This window comes from Protomyces lactucae-debilis, assembly GCF_002105105.1.
Source record: "Protomyces lactucae-debilis strain 12-1054 chromosome Unknown BCR37scaffold_23, whole genome shotgun sequence".
NCBI classification, from domain to species: Eukaryota; Fungi; Ascomycota; class Taphrinomycetes; order Taphrinales; family Protomycetaceae; genus Protomyces; species Protomyces lactucae-debilis.
Window position 1 is genome coordinate 49591 of NW_024468015.1, and position 21631 is coordinate 71221.

Here is a 21631-nt window from a genome sequence, read left to right on the forward strand (position 1 = left end):
CATGTGAATCTGAGCAGAGGGGTACAGCCTAGCAATACATCGTCCCAATCGTGCCATTATGCGTTTGTTGCCGCACGGTCACGTATGCAACCTGTCAAGCGAGTGCCTATACGCTATAAGCTAGATCTGCGTGTACTGCTAGCTGCGCGATGAGCTTTAAAGTCAAGCGCTCGGGCCCCATTTGCATCAAGCATAGAATTGCGGATCCCAGGCTGTGGAAATTGAGGGCTGATCAGTCAATGCGCAGTGCAAGCCTTTGAAGACTCAATGGAGAGGTTCAAATCATAGGCACGTCGCCGTGACCGCGCTGTCGAAGAGACGAGCGGCGCGAGCCCAGTTAATTTTATCTCATCGGAGCAGTCACTTTGTTGGTACAACCACTCTTCCAAAGCCAAGCCCGCGGAGCAGAGCTGCTCATTGCTCATCCTCTGACCTCTTGTTTGTGCAGCTGCTAGAGACTGCTGCGGTTGCGTGGCGCAGATCATTCTTCGCAAAGAATCAGGCGAGTCCTTTCGTGGTCCCATCATCATGGTCAAATGTCTCTCTTTCTTCGAGTCTGCATGCCAGACTATCACATACATACGGACAAGTGAAACGCTAATCATATCAATTTCAGTCTAGATCTTGAAAGACCCGATATTGTCGCGCAGCACAGCGGCACTGTCGGATCTAAAGGTGTCCGGGATTAGCTTGCTCGAGAAGGCTTCGATATTGAGTAACTGCTGAGTTTGGGTCCAAGATGGCCACTGCATGCTGGGTGAAGAACCAACATTCGGGTCAAGATTGTTGATGAAGTTGATGTAGTAGCGCTGAAGCGTTGATTGAGCGTAGCCATGCGTGTAAAAGAGTGCAATGCTGTCACTCACATGGAAGGTGCCCAGGATTGGAATGCCATAAAAATAAGAAGACAGGAAGCTCCAAGTTTCGGGCACCTCCTTTGAGTAATTCTCCAAGAAGACGCGACGTGTGAGCGTGAACACAATGTCCCCAAGCAATGCCGCAAGTCGTTTGAACTGAGGATAAAAATTGTTGAAGTATCCAGTGCGGAATGGCGAACCGGCAGTAGGGTCATCTGGGTAAGTGGCAACAAGGGCATCGATTGTTTCGCGACGAGCATTGATGAAGAAGTACTTTTGAAGGTAGTCTGACAACTCCTCCGTTGTAGTGAGGTTTTGCTGCATAAGGGAGAAGAGCGTCCCTTCATCTTCCTGATCGCCGATGATGAGTGGGACTTTTGCATACTGTCCTTGCTGGAGAAGCTTGTCAGGCGAATCCGGCAAAACCTTACCATCAGGTCTAGGAAGGAAACTGAGTGCCACAGACGAGTAGTCAAAGATACTAGGCACCGACGACGCCGCATGCAGGAAGGCGTCATACGGGACTTCGCGCAAGCACTGTAGCGTATCTGAAGCATCGGCACACCCAGCTGCGTTCACGACTCGATTGTAAATGTCTTGGGCCTTGGAGCCGTCGATAGGATCTGCTGGGATGACCGATCCAGAATCCATGATGGCGCCACGAAACAAGGGATTGCCCTTGTATGTGTTATCTCCGCCGTACAGAGCCATTTGGTCAAAACAACTAATGGCGCCAGAAGACACGCCTCCAATCGTCACCTTTGATGGATCACCACCGAATTTGGCGATATTATCTGCGACCCATTCAAGGGCAAGACGCTGGTCAAGCAGACCCAGATTGGCAGCACCATCTTTGAGTACTTCCTTGCCTGCCAAAAAGCCCCAAGCACTATTCCTGTGGTTCGCAGCAACGAAAATTACTGGACCTGCTGGCATAGATGCCCTGATGATGCTGGATGCGTCGTATGTATTTGTGCCTGGTCATGTGTTAGCATTTCTTCAGATGAACAAGCTTTGTCCTTGATAAACGGCAACAGACATAGCGATGCAGCCGTTGCCACTCGTCAAGCTGTCTTGGGATTGATCTTACCGCCCAGTGTAAATCCTCCGCCGAAAAGCCAAAAAAAGACCGGAAGTTTGTCACCTGGCTTGGTCCCGGAAGGTCGTTGAATGTTCAGGGTGAGACAATCTTCAGATTGCTGCGTAGCCTTGTTTATCAATGGTGTATTGAGCAATGTCTGAAGAATGCCAGGAGGCATGATATTGAGATTACTGCTCAAGAGTACTTGAGGGCATGACTTGGCGATGCCGACAGCCGACACAGCGCCCAAGTTACTGGTTATTGGCTGTGGTGGACGAAGGCGAAGGTTACCGACAGGAGGTTGAGCTGCCATCAGTATTGTGCATACTTCACGAGATTCATACCGTAGGGAATGCCATTGAAAGTGTCAATACCGAGCAGTTCAGACCCAGTCACGGTGGCCGTATCGAGTTCGACAACGGGTCCACCGCTGGAGCCGCGTTTCTCGTTCACTATCGCCGAAGCAGCGAGCCCGAAAAGAGTGACAGTGAAGAGCATGAGAATAAGAATGGGCCGTACTTTGGGGAAGACAAGCACTTCGCCTTATATATTGGCGGTTGGAAGTGATGAAAGACAACGTATCTGCTTGCATGGCTATTCTTCACGCCTGCAAACCTCAATATAGTCGTACTCGCAAACATTTGGTTTGCATCTAGTTGTGTGTGCTGTGACTCCCTATCCGCGAGGCATATGCGAGTGCATGCTCATTCATTCCAAGCGGGCTCTGCATTGCCAAAGTCATGTAGCCATCAGTCGTTGACAGTGGATGTTGCTGACCGGAACGTCACGCATGCGCACAGCGTCACGGCCAGAGCTTCGTCTTCAAGTACCTGACCTTGAATACATTGAACAATTCCGGCTGAGGGAACAAAAATGGGCAAAGAAAGCAATGAAGCTCAAGAGCCTCATCTCCAATAATAGCGGCTGAGCGGACAAGCGCGTTGTTTGCATGTTTGCTTGCCAAATTGGGCCGGGTGAGTTGCAAACATATCATCAAAATTGCCGCACATACATGAGTTGCTCAAGTGTCGATGAATCAGTGCACATCTTGCTTGTCTCGTGGTCAACCCTTTTCCAATTGTCTGAGTTAGAATCAGTGGTTTAGTGCCTTCCGGGTCATAAGCCTTCAAATGAGCCAGTCGTGTAAAGCAAATCGTCATTCGCGCCGGCAACTATATGCCTTCAGTCTTCTGTCTCTTCTTGGATCCCTCCAGGTCATCAAGTCCATGTAGGTCACCTGAAATTGAGTTCTGTATCATGCGCCGACGTAGCTCGTCAAAGATTTGTGTGTCGAGATAGCCACCTTTGTCATCATCTGGAGGGTAGAACCAGTAATTGAGCGCCATGTGAAAGTCTTCTTTGCCTGAATGAGAAATGACTTCATGAAACCAAGACGCCGGTAGGTAGAGCATCTCGCCGCGCTCCAGCGAGATTGTCTCGCCGTACTTGCCAACTAGCTTTTGCACTTGGTCGGAGCTCAGCGTAGAAAATGAAGGTGGCGGACAATCGTCATTCGTCAGATCACCTTGTTCGTCCTCAGACGTGTCCTCGTTGGACGATGGCTCTTGAATGGACCCGTCATCCTCATAGTCATCTTCCTCTGCCGACACGCCCGCTTCGAGTTGGCAATTGAGCATATCGTCTTCTGCTGCTTCTAAAGCTTCTCGAGCGTCCTCAAACGCTTTTCCGGTCACATTTGTGAGTGTACTCATGTTCTGCTCGCATAGCTCAAGCCGAATGGTTGCCTTGGCTAGCCCAGTCAAGCCATCACTGCCCAGCAGTTCATCGTATGCCACCAAGCCGTTGGTAAACCGTCGCACGATCTGACCATGGAGTTGAAGGCGCTCAGTGTTCTCCTTTGTAGATGCAAAGAGTCGAAATGTCTTGCTACCGGAGAGCAGGCAGTAGAAGTTGTCGTGAAAGTCATGGTGGCAGCCGCTACTGCGTTCTTCTTTTGACGCACCGAGCCATAGATTGACCTTGGCAATCATAAGATCACCTGCAGCCACTGGTTGTACAGGAAAGCCGATTTTGTACTGGATTGTTTCCAGAGGTTCAGCTAGAATGGAGTCTTCGTCATGGTCTTTGTACTGTGCAGTCAAGTAGAGCTGCTCGCCGCGCTGTAGATCTTGTAAGAGCGAAGCGAATTCCATCTTCTTCTTGCTTGCTCCAGTGCCAAATCGTCCATCTGCCGACATGGGTTCTACAGCGATTTTGACATTTCCAGCAAGCTCATTCAGCCTTTCAAAGTTGGTCAGCTCATGGAGGCAAGCAAGTTCTTCTGGCAGCTGCTTGAGAATACAGGGCTGTCTAGTTTTAATATGCTGCTCGAGCTTTGCAAGGTCTGAACCCTGTATCCGCTCAATCATCTTCAGCTAAGCTAGTCATGAAGGGACTTTTCACGTTGTGACTTTGCGTCTCCAGCCACATGGGCTGAGGCAGGCATCCAGACACCATATTCAGATGCCAACTTTGAAAGTCACGCCGCTGAATGCTGTGCTTGCCGGCTTAAGCTTCTTGCTTGCTTCAAGCCCTTCTCCGGTCTCCATTGCACTAGCTAAATGATGGCAAGGATGGCTCATTAGATGTCTACGTCTTCAGGAGCTGCGTTTACGCCTGAATTGAATACACTTTCAAACAACCACGTACAATTCAAGCAGCCAAAAGAGAAGAAGGGAATTATAGAATTAGAGTACAAGCATCCATATAACACCTAGAGTCTAGATGGCAGTTGAGTTCCTGTTTTGGAATGGCGAAGCTCGATTGGCAGCAACAGCCGTTGTGTTCTTGATGGCACCATAAGGCAATGTAGCATTGTTGTTACTTGGCAAGACACGCTGCAATGCATTGCCATCCTTCTGGAATGCCAAGACAGGTCCAGCAATTTCCTTTGTGTTGCGAGACATCAAATCAGGTGCAGCAAAGAATTGCACTGTCATGTTTGAGCGGGTCAATTGCATGGAGAAATAGCCACGGTAACCAGTATCGGCATACACGAGACGTCTGTTGAGACCGACAAGACCTTCGCTAATGTTTCGGAGTGTACCCTGTGACGCTGTACGGCCGAACGGTGTTGGCGATGAGATGGCGGTTCCTGCAATTTCAACACCGAGGTCGCTGTATGAGGCATTGAAATTGCCGTCCTTCGAGGCACCCTTTTCGAACGTCAGGTCAAAGGCCCAATTGACGTGAGAGTCACCAGCAAGGATGATGTTGTTGCTCGTGTTGAGCGATGCAAGAGTCGAGAGCATTCTGTTCCGGTTGCTAGTGTAACCATCCCACGCATCCACATTCTGGTTGTTTGCGGAGTAGTTGAGGTGAGAGAAGACGACTTGCTGGCCAATGACTCGCCAGGTGGCATTGCGAACACTGGCTGATCGCATGTGGTCGTTGAACCAGGTCTCTTGCTCGAGACCCATCATGGAACGCTTCTCATCATCCTTGATACTGGTGACATATGCAGTATTGGTGTACAAGTCAGTCAAGTCACGGTCGCGCTGACGCGTGTCGAGCATAGACAAGTCCGCCAACTGACCAATCTGGAACGAACGGTATAAACGAAGGTTGTTGGTGAGAAGGTGAGGACGAATCGGCATGTATTCGTAGTACGCTCGAACGGCCGCTGCCTTTCTTGCATCGAAAGAGACACCATCCACTGTGACATTGGTGTTGGAAGACTCTGCCGAGCTCTCCCTCCAGCTGTTGTCGGCCACCTCGTGGTCATCCCAAGTCAAGAACCAACCGAATAGACGGTGGTTCTCTGCGAGATCAGGGTCGGCGCGATAATGCTTGTAACGCGTGCGGTAGTCGTTCAGGGAAGTGATGGCTTTTGCAGGCTTGTCCGTGCGTCCAATGGTATCGGTAGTGTTGCCAAGGTCATACTCGCCCGGTGGGTATTCGTATAGGTAATCTCCAAGGTGAACTGAGAAGTCGACGTCCTTCTTTGCTGCATTGCCGTAGGCGTTGAAGTGGCCGAACGGGTAATTTGAGCAGGAGAAGACATTCAACTTTAGAGAATCTCCCTCACCAGTCCAATTGGCTGCAGGCAGAGTCTTGGAGCGACCAATGGGCGATGTGGCATTACCAGACTTGAAACGGTAGTAGTACCATGTCCAAGGCTTTAAGCTTTTCGCAAGGACTTTTGCAGTATAGTCGACCTCCCGTGTTGTGTAGATGCTTCCGTTCGTGGCAATCGACGTGAAATTTGGGCTCGTTGAGACTTCATACCGCAAGGCGATTGGAGCATCGGTATCATTAACGCTTGGTGCAATACGAGTCCAAAAGATGATTGAATTGCTGTCGGGATCACCTGAAGCGACACCATGGGTAAAGTTGACGGCATCTGTGTAATTGACGTTGCCATTCAACAAAGTTGGCAAGTAGCTATCACCATTCTCGTCCAAGGTGCGCTTGACCAGACGCTCGTGAAGGGCTTCAACATCATGGCCAAGACCAGGATGGAGCAATGATGGCGAATGGAACGCAAGGTTGTCCAGCAGGCTGACTGCAACGGCAGTACCAGCCAAGAGAGCGAACTTCATGATCTGGTACGGTGGACTGAATGGCGATGCCTGCACTTAAATAGGCAAAGTGAGCTTCCATTGACCTCCATGGCCATCATGACGATCCGTGTGTCTCGACGCACGGCCTCGTACCTGGCTGAATTGCCAGCTTCGGATGTAGCGAATGAGACTTGTGTACGCCGCATGCAAGCGTTCATTGGCCTGCCCTGGTCCGTGAGAGGAAGCTTTTAAGTTGTCTTGGGTCGTGTCGTCGGTCCGGCTCCACAATCTGCCGGCGAGAAACGTGCGACAGAGATCTGGCAGCCCAACGGACAGCGCGCAGACAGCCAATCACAGCAGCCACATACAACACACACTGCGCTCATTTTAAGTGCCGGCCGCTTACCTCGCGAACCAAGCTCGAAGCGGCAAATAGGCATCTGGTCAGTGGTCAGTGCAGACGACTGCCGTGTGTGTATATCATCATCGTATGTAAAAGTCTATAGCAAAGTACTGTACAAACGAAGTCGTCAAAAAGTCATCATGCCAGTACGCTTATTGTTCCCCCAACAAACAGGCACGTAGACAACGAGTGCCGATGCAGCAAGACCCACACACAAGCCCACAGCAATCTGAATCATAGCATAACCAAACTGCAATGCACCTGCACCGCTCGCCCCAATAGTATCCCCACCGTAGGTACTATTAGCCGTGTTATTCAAAATGGAATTGGCCAATTCGAGGCCGCTGACGAGTGAGGATGAACTGGCGAGACCAGAGGGCACCTGCACGAAGATAGACGGCAATACCGCCGTAAATGACAAACCATGCCCAATGCGCGAGTAGAGATTGCCCAGTGTTCCAATGGCAAAAGCTGCAAGTGCATTGCTGACTTGTGCAGCACCAAACTTCTGTAGTGTAAAGTAATTGGTCAAGTAACCAATACCAGCAATGAAAATAGCAATGGGCATTTGTTTTGGTCGAGCTTGGTTGACAATCAGTAAACAAAGCGTGAAGCCTGGTACAAATAGGAATCGCCACCATGGAGAAATGTTGCTGCTACATGTGGTTGAGGTTGTTGCACCGCTGTCGAACCAGCCATAGAGGACACTGCCAATTGTAACTCCGAAAGAAAGAAAAAGAGAGTAGACAATGGCGTAAAACAAACGCGTTGAGCCGGCAACGATGCTTTTTGACTGCAACTCAAGTGCACCACACAACACCATGTATCCCGGCAAGATGAGTGCAATAGAGCTCTGGGCCAGTGCTGCAAAGCAAAAGAGCGTTTCGCCGGGATGGCCTGGTTTTGGGATGGAACCAAAGCCTCGTCCAAGGAAACTCACCACGACGGTGGCGAGAATCTCAAAGACATTGGCATACAGGGGTGAGCGTGGTGCAACCACCATTTGAAGTACACCAACAATGAGCCCAAGCAGAAATTGTATAGGCAAATCAATAAAACTTGAACCGAATCCAAAGGGTCCAACGCAGACGGCAGCTAGTCCATAAGCAAACAAGACAAAACCAAGCTTGTAGAGCTGTGGGCATTCCATTTGCGTATCAAGTTGAGCGATACCGTGCTCGACATCAACAATCCCATGCACCACGTTCTTGTACACGAGGTGCACGCGCTCCAGCTTGCCAATATCAATTCCCTGATCCACACGGATGATTTTGACATCACTCGTATGCGTTGCTCGGTCTTCAAAGGCAACGACCATACATCCAGGGATATACAGAAACTGCGCATCAATCTCAAGTGCACGCGCCGTCATCTTGAGATATGCTTCAAGCCGATGCGTCGGTGCACCAAACAGCATGAGCGCTTTACACAACTTGACGACAAACTGCTGACGATGCAAGACATCAGCAATAGCCATTGTAACGCGCAGCTCTGCATCCAGCCGGGCAGCATGACCACGTGTGTTTCCCAAGTGAGACTTGACGGCAAAGGCAAGACCGCCAGAGTGCTTGCGTTTCGGTGTTGGAGGTCTGACAGCATGTGCCGCATCAGACACTGCATCGGGTAAGCTCGTCATGCTACCGTTGCGTGAATGAGCAAGTGGTAGGTGTTGATTTGCTGCCAGACTACCCAGTGCATGACCTGCTCCTAGCAATGCAGCAATGGATGTCTGTGATTGAGAGTGTTTTTGATGCCATTTGGGCGTTTGAGCACCGGATGGCAGGGCACTCTTGCCGGGATCACGCGAACCTGTGGGCTGCTGATACACGGTACTATTGTACAGTTGCATGAGATTGGACAAGACGCCACCTCGTACGCGTTTCGGAGCAGGGATATAGCCTTCTTCGATATCATACGGTGTTGTCGTGCCTGAATTATTGGTGGATTGAAACGAGCTGCGTCGCGAAGAAGGGCCCGGCTCGTCGCGTTTTGCGAGGATGGTGTGTGCTCGAACAAGCTTATACGCTTCCAAGTTGAGTTTGCGATGTGCTTCATCTTCTGCAGTAGCACTTGCTGCAGGCGCCGTCGTCTCTGTGGGTTCAGTGGGTGGCGCTGAAGTAGGCCGTGACAAATCCGACATGAGAAAAACTTGTTCCTTGTCACCAAGCAGATCAGCGTCCGACTTGTTTTTGAAGTAACTGCTACCCATCATGGTGTTGTCGCCTGCGCCAGGTGTGCTGTACAGGGAGTAGGCGCCTGGTGTTTGACGGTCAGAAGTACCTGCATCAGGCAGATCAATACGCGGCATGTCAGGTCCGCCTTGTCTTCGATCCGCGAGACGCACCCTGCTACTTCCGTTCGACGGCGTCTTGGGCGCATCCAGATCCACATCCTGCATCGTAGCCATTTCATCCGCTTGAGGTCTCAGCACAGGCGAAACAGGCGCACTCCGCGACAATCCCATTTTGATGCCCGTCTTCTTGAAGGGTGCTTTTGGCGTTACTTTGCCTTTGCCAGCACTGTCTACTTCATCGTCTTCCGACTCTTCCTGCAGGAAGAAGAGGCCCTTGTTGGAGATGGGCGCCGCTTGACCAAGTGATTTTGCCAATGCCGCATTAATACTCTCGTTGGAGTACGGCTGTTTCAATGCGCCTTTTCTGCCAGTAGGCGTCGATGCATCCTTAGAAGGCGATCCTTCTGTCTGTGTCATCACGGCACCAGCAGCATCCTCAGTTCCTCTAGGTCCGTCAAAATGGACATTTTTACGCGTATTCTTGGCACCACCTGCTGTGCTCAAATCCGTGGTACTTCCTTCGCGCGACGGACCAGCAGACATGACTTGGTACCCTCACTCTCACTCTTGAGCTAGATTATAGATGTGAAGATGCATATAGATGAATAATATGAATAATGCGGTGTGTGTCATCCCACGCAATTTCGTCGTCGCGATTCTTTTTACTCAGCCAAACAGTGGCAAACACCTGAGACGGTGAGTAATGAGCAGAAAGCAGTAGCAGTGAGTGAACAGATTCAGTACAATCAAACATAATTTGCATAGACGCTATGAACTGGATGTCCGAATCGAGTGTGCTAAAAAAGAGAAGCGATGAATGCTGCGTGAGGATGCCATGAGTGAATGTGAAAGTGTGCAAAATGAGACCTGTAGACGACAAAGTTTGGTGTGAAGAGCGGATCATGAAGAATAAAAGAAAAGACATGAGCTCATGCAAGGGCACGCGCACCAGGGACCCATCCGGAAGCCACAACCCCAGCCTGTCTAGCAGACAGTCCCGCACTGGCTCCATGACGCCGTGCTGTGCCAGCTTCCAGAAACTTGGTCGCGCCCCGACGTGCGCGTTTTGCAAAGTTTAGATGTGGTTGTGCGGTGAGCACATCTAGTTCAAGTGGACCAGCGGGTTGTCGGCGGGGTTGTCCTGCTTCTTGGCGATTATGCTTGCGTGCGCTCGTCGGAGGTGTCGTAGGTGATGCATGACGCTGCTGCTGCTGCACAATGGCAGTCAATGGAGAGACCTGCTGTACACTAGGCCCGACGACCTGCGGTGTACCTGGTGGCGAACCATACCCACCACCCACAGACAATCCATTCATCTGCTGCTGCAACAACATCCATTGTTCCCGCTGCTGCATCTCCTCCAATTGTTCCTGCTGCCGCATTTGCTGGATGAGAGCAAGTTTTTGCTGCTGTTGAAGCATATAGCGACGTCGTTCCTCTTGTAGGTACAAGTCATCGTAGCTCAATTGTCCTCTAGCTTCCTGCATCATGCGCGGATCAGTCATGCCGTTCGTTGGCAAGTACAGCGACGCATCTTGTAGTCCAGGATAGTGAGTGGGCTCAGGACTGTACATGGGTTGCAAGTAGCTCGTTTGCATGGCCGGCACAGATGCATGACGCGCATGCGTTCTCAACCGATCCAAGAGCTGCGAACGTGGACTATTCATCCCAGCTGCATAGTGATCCTGTTGCTGCTGCTGTCGTTGAGCAGCATACAGATCCTGTTCATAGACAAGCTGTTGCTGTTGCTGTTGCTGTTGCTGTTGCTGCGGGTATGGTTGTTGTGGATACGCTGCTTCTTGTTGCGCGTAATGCATGGGATCTAACGCGTGTTGTCTGGCTTGTGTATAACGCTGTGCATATCTGCCATGACTGCCGTGTCCATTGGATGTATAGTCCGCGCTTGCCTGTTGCATTGACGCAAATAAGACCAGTCGTGGCGACGCGTGTATGGTGCGTTGTATGTGCACGACAAGCGCAATAGACACGATACGCGGTGTCTATGCTTGTTTTCTCAAGTGCGCTTCCCTTCAGTCCAGCTGGTAGGAGACGGCTCTTGCGCTTAGGAGGGGAAGCTGGAGGAAGGAGCGGGACTTGGTCGCGGTGACGGCTGGAAAGCGATGAAATTTATGAGAAAAAAGAAATCAGGAGACAAGAAAGAGAGAGAGAGGATGAGGCAGGAGCAGAGGTCATGATAGATGCAGAGTATGAAGAGACGAACAGACAAGGTGGCAGAGAGATGCATTGCCCAGACAGCGGGTGAAATCCAACAAAAGAAAAGAACCAAGAAAGCCAAGCGCCCGTGCACATGAGGGAGAAGATCAAAAAGACTGCCTGCAGCGGTGATGATCAGAAGGCGGCCGGAACATTGCTAGAGCCTGCATTGCTGTGTGCAATCATGGCCTCACTTGCGTCCATGACGCTGCAGCAACCACAGAATTCGGAGTGACCGTCGTCGGTGTCAATGAATCAGGACTCATCGACGTACTCGGAGCAGTCGTCGCACTACTCGCATTCGACAGGGCTCGCGCGTCACTCTCAGCACTCGCCTGCGTTTGTGCCTGTGCCTGTGCTTGAGCAGCAGCAGCCGCCGCCGCCGCAGCAGCAGCCTTCTTCTTGGTCAATTTCGCATAATGCAGCCCACAAGCATTACACAATGTTCGTGCGCCATCCGGCCCACGTCGCCACTCTGGTGTCTCTGAGATGTTGCAAGAATGACATCTCCCAGGTGGTGCAACTCTCCCCGTCGATGCTTGACCTGTCACAGCAGCAGCAGCAGCAGCAGCAGCAGCAGCACTAGCTGCAGTCGTATGCCCAGCACCCACAACAGGTCTTCCGAGTGCCGCTCTTGCATGCGTCGCTTCAGTTATATTGTAAGATGCAAAAGATTCAGGCAGACTACCCGGCCGTAGTGCACCATGACTACTTGTCCGCCGACGTTCTTTTGAAGTGTTGTTACTGCTCATCACAGATGCACCCTCGACAGACGAAAATGAATCTGCATGACCAAGCGCAATGGATCCATTCCGTGAGTAATCACTGAGCACACCAGAATCCTGCGTATAGAAACTCGGTGGTCCACGCGTATACCCGGCAACATGAGGTGGTCCAATCATTTCCCTATCCAACGACGACCCTCTCCGCTTCTCACTCTGTAGCTTGACAGCCGCTGCACGACCCGGAAACTCAGCTTCTCGCCAATGCGTCAAAAGATGCGCCATTTCTTGTGCGTGTGCAACAGCCTCATCAAAACCAAACATACTCGGCATCCGGACAGGTTTCGGCGCAGTGGGCATACTCGGTGCATCGGTACCAGTACCGGGCGCTGAATGCACAGCGAAATAGTAGAGGCGTGAACTTAGATCCTCGAGTCGTTCCATGTCTCTACGAAATGCATTCGCACGCAGAGCATCGGCGATGGTTGGATCTTCCATCCGTGGCGGCGCTCGTAAAAGACTGTCTGAATGGGTGAATCGATCAGGCCGTGCTGGACGATGTGTTGACTCCGTGACTTCATAATGCGGTGAACGCGCTTGCCAGGATGTCGGTGAAGGTTGCTTCGTTGTGGCAAGAGGCGATGTTGCTCTTGTCAGTGTTGTAATGGGCGGTAGACGAACAGGTGCTTCATCCATGTGGTCACTCGTCCTACTGATACGCTGGCCCTTGTAGTCACGTTTAGCGGGTGTTTGGTGAATCAAGCCGCTTGCGCCCGTGACATATGGACCTGGCTGCATACTGCGTTGTGCTTGTATTGCAATATCAGCGAGTTGATCTAGGCTTCGTGCGTGGTCGATGGAACCGCCTCCTCCTACTACAGCTGCTGCTTTGCCAGCGTGGTCACTCGTGTACATTCCACTGAGCGTGTCTGGCCCTTCTGGAAGATGCGGAACGTCGGTCTCTGCTCAAGGTAGACAAGTCTAGCGAGAAGCCCCTATGGGGAAAGGAGAGATCTTGACGGGCTCTAGATGTGCCGTCCTTTGTGATCTGCAAGGCCGCAAGTGGAAGCTAGGTGTCGTCGATGCTAGAGAGTCGTTGCGGTCGACTAGGTTGCAGGTTGTTGAGGGCAACAGGTACCAGATAAGCGTAACGCCACGTCAAGATGATGACCGCACTTTCGCTCTGGCCGCCTTGTCAATCTGCTCCGATCGATCGATGTTGGGCTCGTGCAGTGCTTTGTCAGGATGAAAAAAGGGTGCACACGACCTGCACGTACTCCTATTTCCGTGGTTCTTTTCGGGGCGAAAGAAGCAGAACGGAGCCTGGAGAAGAAGGGAGTCTTCCGCGCGGGACAAAGAAAGGGGGTGGCAGAAGATGTGGATACTTCTGTCGCAATGCTACCTTGTGACAAGTCTTTTTCTTGCTGCTGATGCGCTGCCTGTCGAGACTGGCAAATTGCACAAGGTGAAGAAGCAAAGTGAGCTCCCTGATTGCTGTAAGAGGTAGCCAATGCGCACAATGTCGCAGCCCGGTGCCTCGTTTGTTTGGTGGTCAGTGTGGTGGTCAGGAGGAGGGAAGGATGCTTTTCATCGCGGGCGACATTGGACCCGCACTCGAGGTGTCAATCTGCTCGAATCTGCAGAGATCTCTCTCTCATCATGCGAGATCACACGCAGCCCGCCCTTGCCTTGCCCTGCTCAGGCTGCTCTGTAGACTGTCGCTGCTGCTAGACGGCGGCAGCGGAGCGACGGACAGGCCGCAGCGAGATTATCAATATTCAGGGCGGAAGACCATCGTGCAAAAGGGGCCCAGGCCGATGACTGGTCTTGGGCCGTGCACAGCTACTTCTTTTACTACTGCTTGCGAAGTGCGGATGTAAAGGCAGGGATTAGACTGCAATTTGACAGTCAGGGTCTCTGCTGTTTCAAGGCTGGCATCACAGACCAGCTGCAGTGGATGGTAGGATGATATCGTCTCTTTGCATTGAGCATGACATTGCACCTTGTCGCACATGTGCTCTGATCATGGCCAAGAGGCCTGTCAAAATTGGGCATGTCCTTCTAGATTACTCTTGCATAGTTTTATACAAGGCCCCCTCTGCGCGTGTCTTACTATACGACTTCCGGGTCAACCTGGAGGCTACAAGTCATCACCGTCACCGGATGCGCTTCTTCTTCGCTTCTTCGCGCGTAGATGACGTCAAAGGGATCTGAGCCCGCATTTTCGTTCATCGACGCTGCATCTAGATCTCGCATCTTGATCCAGATGTTGATTCCGGGTGGGACCAGTCACCAGTCACTTGGTAGCTGTAGACGGTAGACTTACTAGACTAGCAGACTACAGTGTTCGTAGAGTCCTTGAGGCCAGACAGCCGTCGGCCAGCAAGTCTGAAGCGCACTGTCGCAGCAAAAATGACAGGCATCGCAGCAGGCATCCTTGCTAGGCCCATAGCTAGAGCGCACCAGGATCTATCGACTGGAAGCAGAGATGCCGCGTTCATAAATAAGAGAAGGAGCACGATTGTGGGTGGGCTTTGACCGGTTTGAACTTTTCGCGCGACCACAACACGAGAGCCGCGTCACCCTGCAATCCCTATCTAAGCTTTCTCTCTCTCCAGTTGGCCCTGCTTCCGCAGCTGCACCTGCTTCTACTGCTATTCATCATGTACACAGCACCGCATCAAGCTCAAAAATCATACGTACTCTCCAATATTCCGCCATCCCGAGAAAAAACCAAACCACGCAGCCCACGATGCTGCATTTTGCTTGCTTCTACAAAGCTGTCACCGCCAGACATACTTGAGCCCTGGGACTATCTCACACGGCATGGCTTCTTTGTTGAATTTGCTACATGGGATGGAAATATGGCGATTGCGGATGAAGCACTCCTCAATCATGCGCTTTGGGGAGTCAAGGCAAGTGCACACGCTCGCTGGCAAGACTTGACGTCCCTTGAAGAGTGGAAACAGCCGCATGCTTGGGCGACGAGTGACGGTGCTTCAACGACGACGTGGTCACTTGAATCATACGATTTGACCTTCATCCCCGGCGGCGCTGCACAGCGATCACAATTGCAAGGCGATACAGCACTCCAAGCGCTCTTAACGAAGCAAGCATTGTTCTTGGATCGTCAACTCGGTGCAAAAGTCATTGCTGTTGTGGGCGAGGGGTTTGCACCACTCTTAACAGTTTCGCATCCCCTCACCCAGCAACCACTATTGCAATCACTCATCACAACAGGCCCCTTGTATGAATCTTGGACGGGTGCCTTGTCGGCTACCAAGCAAGATGTCTCCGTAATGGTTCCTAAACTGGCAAAGGAATTCAAGAATCGTCAAGTGGTGGTTGATCCACTACACTGGTTCATCAGTAGCCCATCACATGCTTGGCATGCAGAGTCTTTGCCTGTTTGTGTTTCATTGACACGCGCGGCTATTGAAGTGGATGAATTGAGAAAGCTCGAACAGCAAGGCACAGACAAGGCGAAGCGTTTGACAACAGCACAACGGGATCGACAAGCAACGGCACTCAAGTTTGATGGATTGACAACAAGGCAGAAGGAGCGCCTGAACAGTGAAGGTATCGGCAAGCGAGAGACTGGCTTTGTTTTGTCACAGTGGAGTTGGGGTTGGCGAAAGGACATTGAATGAGCAAAGGAAAGTCAGTAGTCTGACGAACAAAAGAAAAGCATTCCCCTCTCTCACTTGAGCCAAAAGTCTGCCAATGTCGCTTGTGTTGGTACTTGACCAGCATCACCCACTGCTGAGATAGAACGACTCGAGTGCTCGCTCTGGACATACGGTCCTTCCACCATTGGTTGTGGTACAGGTTGCTGACGACGCTGTCGTTGTTGTCGCATCTGCTGCTCAAGCATACGCTGCGTTTGCTGTTGCTGATGAAACCACTGCGCTTGCTGTTGCCACTGCCGACCTTGTCGTTGCAGTTGCTGATTCATCTGCCATGAAATGGCTGCTTCTTCCGCTGCCCTCACGCGTAAGTAGCGATGACTCATTTGCATTTGCAACGCACTCATTTGTCGCTGCACATCCTCAACACTCACGCCTGGGAGTTGAGTCATGTTGCGTTGCATCTCTTCCATACTCAAACCTGGGACGGCTGGCAAGTCGGGTTGGTTGTATGGGAAGCGCATGTTTGGTGGTGGCGCATTGACAAAATTGTGAGCAGAGGGAGAGTCATGTCGATACTCTAATGGAGGAGGATGGAATCCATGAGCAGGTGTGCTATGCTGGAAGCCTGGCGGCGTATCATTCAAGAAGTTTCGTCCAAGAGTGGCATCGATGTGGAAGCCTGGTGGAGGACGTATGTCGGTACAAAAACCTTGCGCAGTAGGAGAAGGCACATGGAAGCCTTGCCTCATAGGCGATGCGACATGAAAGCTCTGTACACTTGGCGAAGCAACCTGGAAGCTCTGTCCACTGGGTGACGCAAGGTGAGACTCAGTTGCTGGCGGCGTAGGCATATGAAAGGTTGGTCTTGCTGGCGATGGTGACTCAAACGATACCCAAGTCGGTGACGGCATAGGCACTGGACTCGTTGCAACAGGTGGCAACATTCTCGATGGACTCGGTAGTGCTCGTCGCCGCACTGGTACTGGTTGCGCCTGGACTGTGACGATCTTCTTTGTGTGGCCAATGATGAGCTGGACAGGATGTGTGACGTCCTCTGCTGGCCAGGTCAAGTTTTGACGCAAACGACGCTCAAGCGGCGTGTCTGTCCGCAATCAGTGTCTAGAACAGGCATCGTGGACCATGTGGTACCTTTTTTGAAACCAGGCAGTCGCTTACGAGGCGAAGACTGGTGCGAAGACTGTCGCACAGGGGAGGAGAGCGGTGTTGCCGCGCCCTCATCCACGGCACTGGCTTCGTGAGTGCAGAAAGCAGGACAAGATCCGCACGAGCGCACTGGACTTGTCTGACTCATCATTGCCAGTGGCAGCAGGCGAGAGAGGACGCTTGGGCGCGACTGTGTGCTTGAGCCTGGTCGCTGTGTCGTTGCGCGTTGCCTGCTGCGACTTTAGCACTCAACGCGCAAGAGAACGCAACCAACTCAACCAGCTACTGCTTGTACTGTCTACTGCTGCTTGAACTCCTACTGCTGCTTGTATTGTCTACTGCCGTACTGCCTGCTGCTGCTATTGCTCGCTTCTACTCGACTGCGCCGCCCTTGACATCCTGGTCACTGTGCGTCACTGGCTGAGACACCGCCACGGCGACAACAGCAGACTCATCTACTTCCTTTTGACTCATTCGCGCTGCATCCCTGCCTTAAAGCGCCTGTGTGCTGCTTGTCTATCGCTGCTCATCGCTCATTCAAGGTCATTCATTACCTCCGATTCAAGTCTACCCTAGAGGCAGCCAGGCCGTTTCTTGTACAGTCTCGCTCTCTTGTATAAGAGATCCCTGCTCGTTCATTCCCTCTTCACACTCAAGACACCCTCAGATCCACGTTCTCTACTTTCGCATTCAGCATCAGCATGTCACTGCCCCCATCTTCGCATTTCCCAGGCCTGAACTCGCATCCAGTCATCACCACGGAGCAGGATGCACCCTCGCCAGCCTCAGGCACCATCGCAGGGCCACTCACACTCGCAGAAGCCTGCCAGCGCTACTCAGAGATGGCCAACGCCGACCCTCTGACTGTTCATGACTCACGACCCATCTCCAGTGTGCGCGACGACCCACTGCCTGCCCATCTCGACATCGCACACCAATACGCTGTCCTTGGCTTGTTTGAGCTTCACGAGCGCGCGCGCGTCTTCCCACCTCCTGGTCCTCATGTCGCTGCACTCCGTGACGGCGCTCTTACTACTGCGGGCTCCACTGCTGCTACTCGAGACGCCATTGACTACACATCCCACAACAGCACTGATGATGCGGCGGCTCCAGAGCACACCGTCACCGACACCTCTGCCACATCGCCTTCTCCTACAACCCCTCCTTTGCCAGCAGGCTATTCTGCAGACAGGTACAAATGGATGAGCGCCTACAACTTTGGTCCATGTCCAAGTGAGCGCAAGCTAGGATCTCAAGCTTCAAAGAAGGTCGCAACATGGCCAAACTGGCCATCCACCAAGCAAGTTGATGATGCCTTGAAGTGCAACTCTCCCGAAGTGGTTGAAGCCGCTGTTCTCTTGCAGAAGTACTCCCGCCAGGCCTTTGTGGAAGAAGAGCACGAGACCGAGAAGAAACGTCGTCTACAAGCAGCTTGGCAGCTCTTGACAAGTGACGGAGAGCAAACAGGTACGCAGACTCACAAGCGTCCTCTTGACTCTTCTGAAGCTGACCCTCCTGCAAAGATGATGACTCGAGTCTATGATGAGGCCTGCTTGCCAGAGCCCATCTTGCCCCTCCCCATCCTTCCAGACATTGGGCCCAGCAAGTCTCGTGCAGTCACAACTTATTCCACCACGGCTACTGCACGACCTGTGGCCTCGACTCCTTACTCCAAGGCTGCTCATCCACGACCTTCGGCTTCTTACTCCAGGGCTGCCGCTACTCGACCTGTGGCTTCGGCTGTCTCCTCTACAGTTGTCACTACACGACCTGCACCTTCGGCTCCCTCTTCCACGCCCCCTCGCAAGCGTCAACGACAAGGTCCACGTCAACCTGCAGCAAGTCGTTTGAGCAAGCCTCCACTACAACAAGGCGCCGTGCTACCAGAGAATTTGGTTGTTGGCAACGCCTGGCAAACGACACCCCAGGGCCTCGGCATGCCACCACGCGAGCGCTTCTGCAACGGCACAGCCTTTGACATGCTCACAGGTCCCGACACTACCACCGGTGTTTGCAGCCTTCACAACATTCTGCACATCCAGAGCGAGCCTGATTTTGGCTTGTTGACGCGCGATGAAGTCATTCTCTGCATGTACATGCGTGTGCGACCACAAGTCTACTTCGAGGTGCGACGTTTGCTGTTCATTGCATTCCACAAGGTTTGCGACTTTGATGCTGCTGGCAAGACCATCAACAAGACCATGTGGACCAAGAGCAAAGCACAGCAAGTCAAGATTATTGATGTCAACAAGTTGAGCTTCTTGCACAAGTTCTATGGCTCTCTTGGTCTCTGGGATCAGACCTGGGAGTAACCTGGACGTCCTCATCGCCAACGAAAACTAACTAACACCAATACCAATACTAATACTAATACCAATACTAATACTTGTACAAATACTTCTGTTCAATAAGCTCACAAAATTACTAATACTCATACTTGTACTTCTGTCCGATAAGCCATTAAGACTCAATGGTCTCCTTTATGATACACCCCGTCATGGTCGCACCAGCCATTGCCAGGCTGGTTGTCACAAGAAACTTCCTTCCCATCAACATATGGCGGCACACCAGTTGTGCCCCATCCAGACTTGCTGTGAATTCTCTGCAAGACATTTGATGGGCTACATGCGTGGTCTTCATCAAGACCTTCGTCGTCATTCGAAATCGCCTGTGGGTATGTCTTAAGGGGATGGTAAAAACGCATGAAGTGCACCACAGTCTGACAGACGCATTCAGTCGTAAATGGATTCATATTCATGGCAATCGGGCTCAAGCAGACTCCAGAGCCACCTTGACACTCGTCTGGCTTTTTGTTGATGGTCTTTGTGAGATTGTGGAGTCGCTTCTGGCACAGTGATGCACAATTGTTGTCATCGTCCGCTTCCGTCCATTGAACATAGAAGTCTGCCCTTCTGCAGTCTTTGCCGTGACTATCGACACTCCAACCTGATCCCTTGAAACTTCTTGACCTGACGCAAGTCAGGAGAGCCAAGACTGACAGTAAGATTATACGCATTTGTGAATGGTGCTCGAGCAAGTAGGCTTGGGGCACGGTGGTGGGCATTATATATGAGCCGTCTCCTTATCAGCATGATTCAGCATCTTGGCATTTTTAGTCTGCTGACCATGCTCGTATTCGGTTTGGTTCCAGAACTCCAGACTCAAGCCATTGCGATGTCGTATTTTGCGAGGACTTTTTCAGGGGTAAGCGACTGCACCAATAGAAATATGGGATGACCGCATGTTTCGCAATAAAGAACAAGGATGTCACTGTCCATAGCAAAGCACCATCTAGGGACACAACAAGGCCGGCGGACATGTCACCCATAAGAGACAATGCAGAGATGCATACCTGATGGCAGCTGCAGGAGGAACATCTTGCATGCATTTGTCTCTTGTTGCAGGACCCCGGCTGCGGCATCCGGTTTGTTTGTCGCTCTTCATGGGGTCGAATCATACCGAAATCAATGTCAAGCCTTCAAAGCAATGTTTGTTCATTAGCCAAACTCGATATCAAGAGTTCTCTGTAGCTGATGAGATAAGGCTATTTAAGTAGTCATCTTGCGGCCGCTGCACCAAGCGCTGAACCTCCAAATTGCCTCTTGTGCCATGACCACCCATGAATGTCACTCATCTGATGAAGAACCAGAAGAAGGACTCTTGATAGCTGGAACGGGATCCGTACACTTGACCTGCTTCTTACTGAATACAGGAGGCAGTCCAGTCTGTCCCCATCCATGCTTCGTGGACATGCGATTGAGGACATTGCGTGTCGAGCAGGTATCATTGAGCTTCGCTAAAAAAATGGTTGGATTCCCAACCTCGTCGAGAGTACCCGAGTAATCAGTTGGCTTCGAGAAGCGCATGAATCGGATTGTCGCCTGGCAGACACACTCTGTTGTAAAAGGATCCATCATCATGGCCATCAAGCTGTGATATGCGCCATTCCCACGCTGACACGGATCAGGATCTTTCTTGTAGGCTGCCGCAAATTCTTTGAGCCTGGTCTTGCACCTCGCTGCGCAGTCATTGTCGTCATCTGATTCGATTCGCTGTAGGTAGAAATCGGCTTTCACGCAGCTCTTGTCGGCTTGAACTGGTGAGATCTTCAACATGATGACTGTTATGAAGACAAAGATTGGACACATCGGGCAGTGCATTGCTGAGTGTGCGTGAGGGACGTGTACAATTGGGTTCAAAGGGCGGGCAACCACGTCTTGAAGTTTTCTGTGGAATTTTGATGGACATAAGGGTAGCATCTGTTTGAGATTGCTAAAATGGATACCCACCGCCAAAATACGTGAACCCCCTGAGATTTGCTCCTAGATGGTATCATTCGAAGGCAAAACTTCGATAAATTTACCTTTCTTCTGTCATTTGTATGGACACCACTGATGAAGAGTGTGTAGTTCACCGAAGCTTGCAGTCTGCTCGGCATACCACAAGTCCTCAGCTTGCCGTTTCGAAAATCAAAAGTGGCCCGCATCACGACCCCTGAGAATGAGTAGATACGAGTCTGCTATCTCACAACCACGGGCCGATCATCCCAACACTTGGATGGTGCAATTTGACAAACAAGAAAGCTCCTTTGTGCTTTCCAACTTGTAAGGAGAAATTGAATGGCCTTTCGCTCTACCAATACCATATCTGCAAGCAACATGCTGAGATGTGTCGTCTGGGATTTGGCCTCTTTCGTGGTACTTTCAGTCTTATCTAGCTTATCAAGGGCGACTCATACATCAGCAATGCCACAATCGTGTCGAATT

The 21631-nt window shown here is 51.5% G+C and overlaps 11 protein-coding genes across 11 annotated transcripts; 2 read left to right on the forward strand and 9 right to left on the reverse strand.

Moving 5' to 3' along the window:
* Positions 1-204: 204 nt before the first annotated feature.
* Positions 205-2773, reverse strand: BCR37DRAFT_163977 (cholinesterase). Its single transcript, XM_040866205.1, has 3 exons — positions 2283-2773; positions 1948-2244; positions 205-1834 (listed from the first exon to the last, which is right to left on the reverse strand). The coding sequence occupies exons 1-3, from the start codon at positions 2434-2436 to the stop codon at positions 618-620; spliced, it is 1668 nt and encodes a 555-aa protein (XP_040722588.1). The 5' UTR covers positions 2437-2773; the 3' UTR covers positions 205-617.
* A 337-nt stretch (positions 2774-3110) lies between these two features.
* On the reverse strand, positions 3111-4136 carry BCR37DRAFT_389421 (cupin-like domain-containing protein; the record flags this gene model as incomplete). The annotated part of the gene is made up of 1 exon (XM_040870732.1): positions 3111-4136. One exon carries the CDS (start codon positions 4134-4136, stop codon positions 3111-3113), a length of 1026 nt encoding a protein of 341 aa, XP_040722589.1.
* A 442-nt stretch (positions 4137-4578) lies between these two features.
* Positions 4579-6712, reverse strand: BCR37DRAFT_383413 (putative alkaline phosphatase). Its single transcript, XM_040870055.1, has one exon. The coding sequence runs from the start codon at positions 6477-6479 to the stop codon at positions 4659-4661; it is 1821 nt and encodes a 606-aa protein (XP_040722590.1). The 5' UTR covers positions 6480-6712; the 3' UTR covers positions 4579-4658.
* A 192-nt stretch (positions 6713-6904) lies between these two features.
* On the reverse strand, positions 6905-9765 carry BCR37DRAFT_383414 (uncharacterized protein). Its single transcript, XM_040870056.1, has one exon. It carries the CDS (start codon positions 9677-9679, stop codon positions 6971-6973), a length of 2709 nt encoding a protein of 902 aa, XP_040722591.1. The 5' UTR covers positions 9680-9765; the 3' UTR covers positions 6905-6970.
* Positions 9766-9778: 13 nt separating this feature from the next.
* Positions 9779-11292, reverse strand: BCR37DRAFT_163973 (uncharacterized protein). Its single transcript, XM_040866204.1, has one exon. The coding sequence runs from the start codon at positions 11050-11052 to the stop codon at positions 10066-10068; it is 987 nt and encodes a 328-aa protein (XP_040722592.1). The 5' UTR covers positions 11053-11292; the 3' UTR covers positions 9779-10065.
* BCR37DRAFT_163972 (uncharacterized protein) lies at positions 11293-13111 on the reverse strand. Its single transcript, XM_040866203.1, has one exon. The coding sequence runs from the start codon at positions 12985-12987 to the stop codon at positions 11533-11535; it is 1455 nt and encodes a 484-aa protein (XP_040722593.1). The 5' UTR covers positions 12988-13111; the 3' UTR covers positions 11293-11532.
* Positions 13112-14344: 1233 nt separating this feature from the next.
* On the forward strand, positions 14345-15747 carry BCR37DRAFT_164003 (uncharacterized protein). The gene has a single exon (XM_040866207.1). It carries the CDS (start codon positions 14736-14738, stop codon positions 15720-15722), a length of 987 nt encoding a protein of 328 aa, XP_040722594.1. The 5' UTR covers positions 14345-14735; the 3' UTR covers positions 15723-15747.
* A 77-nt stretch (positions 15748-15824) lies between these two features.
* Positions 15825-16645, reverse strand: BCR37DRAFT_389427 (uncharacterized protein; the record flags this gene model as incomplete). The annotated part of the gene is made up of 2 exons (XM_040870733.1): positions 15825-15831; positions 15873-16645. The coding sequence occupies 2 exons, from the start codon at positions 16643-16645 to the stop codon at positions 15825-15827; spliced, it is 780 nt and encodes a 259-aa protein (XP_040722595.1).
* A 921-nt stretch (positions 16646-17566) lies between these two features.
* BCR37DRAFT_389428 (uncharacterized protein) lies at positions 17567-19177 on the forward strand (the record flags this gene model as incomplete). The annotated part of the gene is made up of 1 exon (XM_040870734.1): positions 17567-19177. The coding sequence occupies one exon, from the start codon at positions 17567-17569 to the stop codon at positions 19175-19177; it is 1611 nt and encodes a 536-aa protein (XP_040722596.1).
* Positions 19178-19314: 137 nt separating this feature from the next.
* BCR37DRAFT_383417 (uncharacterized protein) lies at positions 19315-19709 on the reverse strand. The gene has a single exon (XM_040870057.1). The coding sequence runs from the start codon at positions 19621-19623 to the stop codon at positions 19333-19335; it is 291 nt and encodes a 96-aa protein (XP_040722597.1). The 5' UTR covers positions 19624-19709; the 3' UTR covers positions 19315-19332.
* A 678-nt stretch (positions 19710-20387) lies between these two features.
* BCR37DRAFT_383418 (uncharacterized protein) lies at positions 20388-21052 on the reverse strand (the record flags this gene model as incomplete). Its single annotated transcript, XM_040870058.1, has 1 exon — positions 20388-21052. A coding segment is annotated over exon 1 (530 nt), but the record flags the coding sequence as incomplete, so codon positions are not given.
* Positions 21053-21631: the final 579 nt, after the last annotated feature.

Excerpts from the sequence above, each read along its gene's own strand:
- BCR37DRAFT_163977 (XM_040866205.1), bottom strand. The coding sequence starts at position 2,436 with ATGCTCTTCACTGTCACTCTTTTCGGGCTCGCTGCTTCGGCGATAGTG. Across the intron at positions 2,245-2,282 it reads TTTCAATGGCATTCCCTACG|CTCAACCTCCTGTCGGTAAC; the intron begins GTATGAATCTCG and ends TACTGATGGCAG. Across the intron at positions 1,835-1,947 it reads CGGAGGATTTACACTGGGCG|GCACAAATACATACGACGCA; the intron begins GTAAGATCAATC and ends ACACATGACCAG.
- BCR37DRAFT_383413 (XM_040870055.1), bottom strand. The coding sequence starts at position 6,479 with ATGAAGTTCGCTCTCTTGGCTGGTACTGCCGTTGCAGTCAGCCTGCTG.
- BCR37DRAFT_383414 (XM_040870056.1), bottom strand. The coding sequence starts at position 9,679 with ATGTCTGCTGGTCCGTCGCGCGAAGGAAGTACCACGGATTTGAGCACA.
- BCR37DRAFT_163973 (XM_040866204.1), bottom strand. The coding sequence starts at position 11,052 with ATGCAACAGGCAAGCGCGGACTATACATCCAATGGACACGGCAGTCAT.
- BCR37DRAFT_163972 (XM_040866203.1), bottom strand. The coding sequence starts at position 12,987 with ATGTACACGAGTGACCACGCTGGCAAAGCAGCAGCTGTAGTAGGAGGA.
- BCR37DRAFT_164003 (XM_040866207.1), top strand. The coding sequence starts at position 14,736 with ATGTACACAGCACCGCATCAAGCTCAAAAATCATACGTACTCTCCAAT.
- BCR37DRAFT_383417 (XM_040870057.1), bottom strand. The coding sequence starts at position 19,623 with ATGAATATGAATCCATTTACGACTGAATGCGTCTGTCAGACTGTGGTG.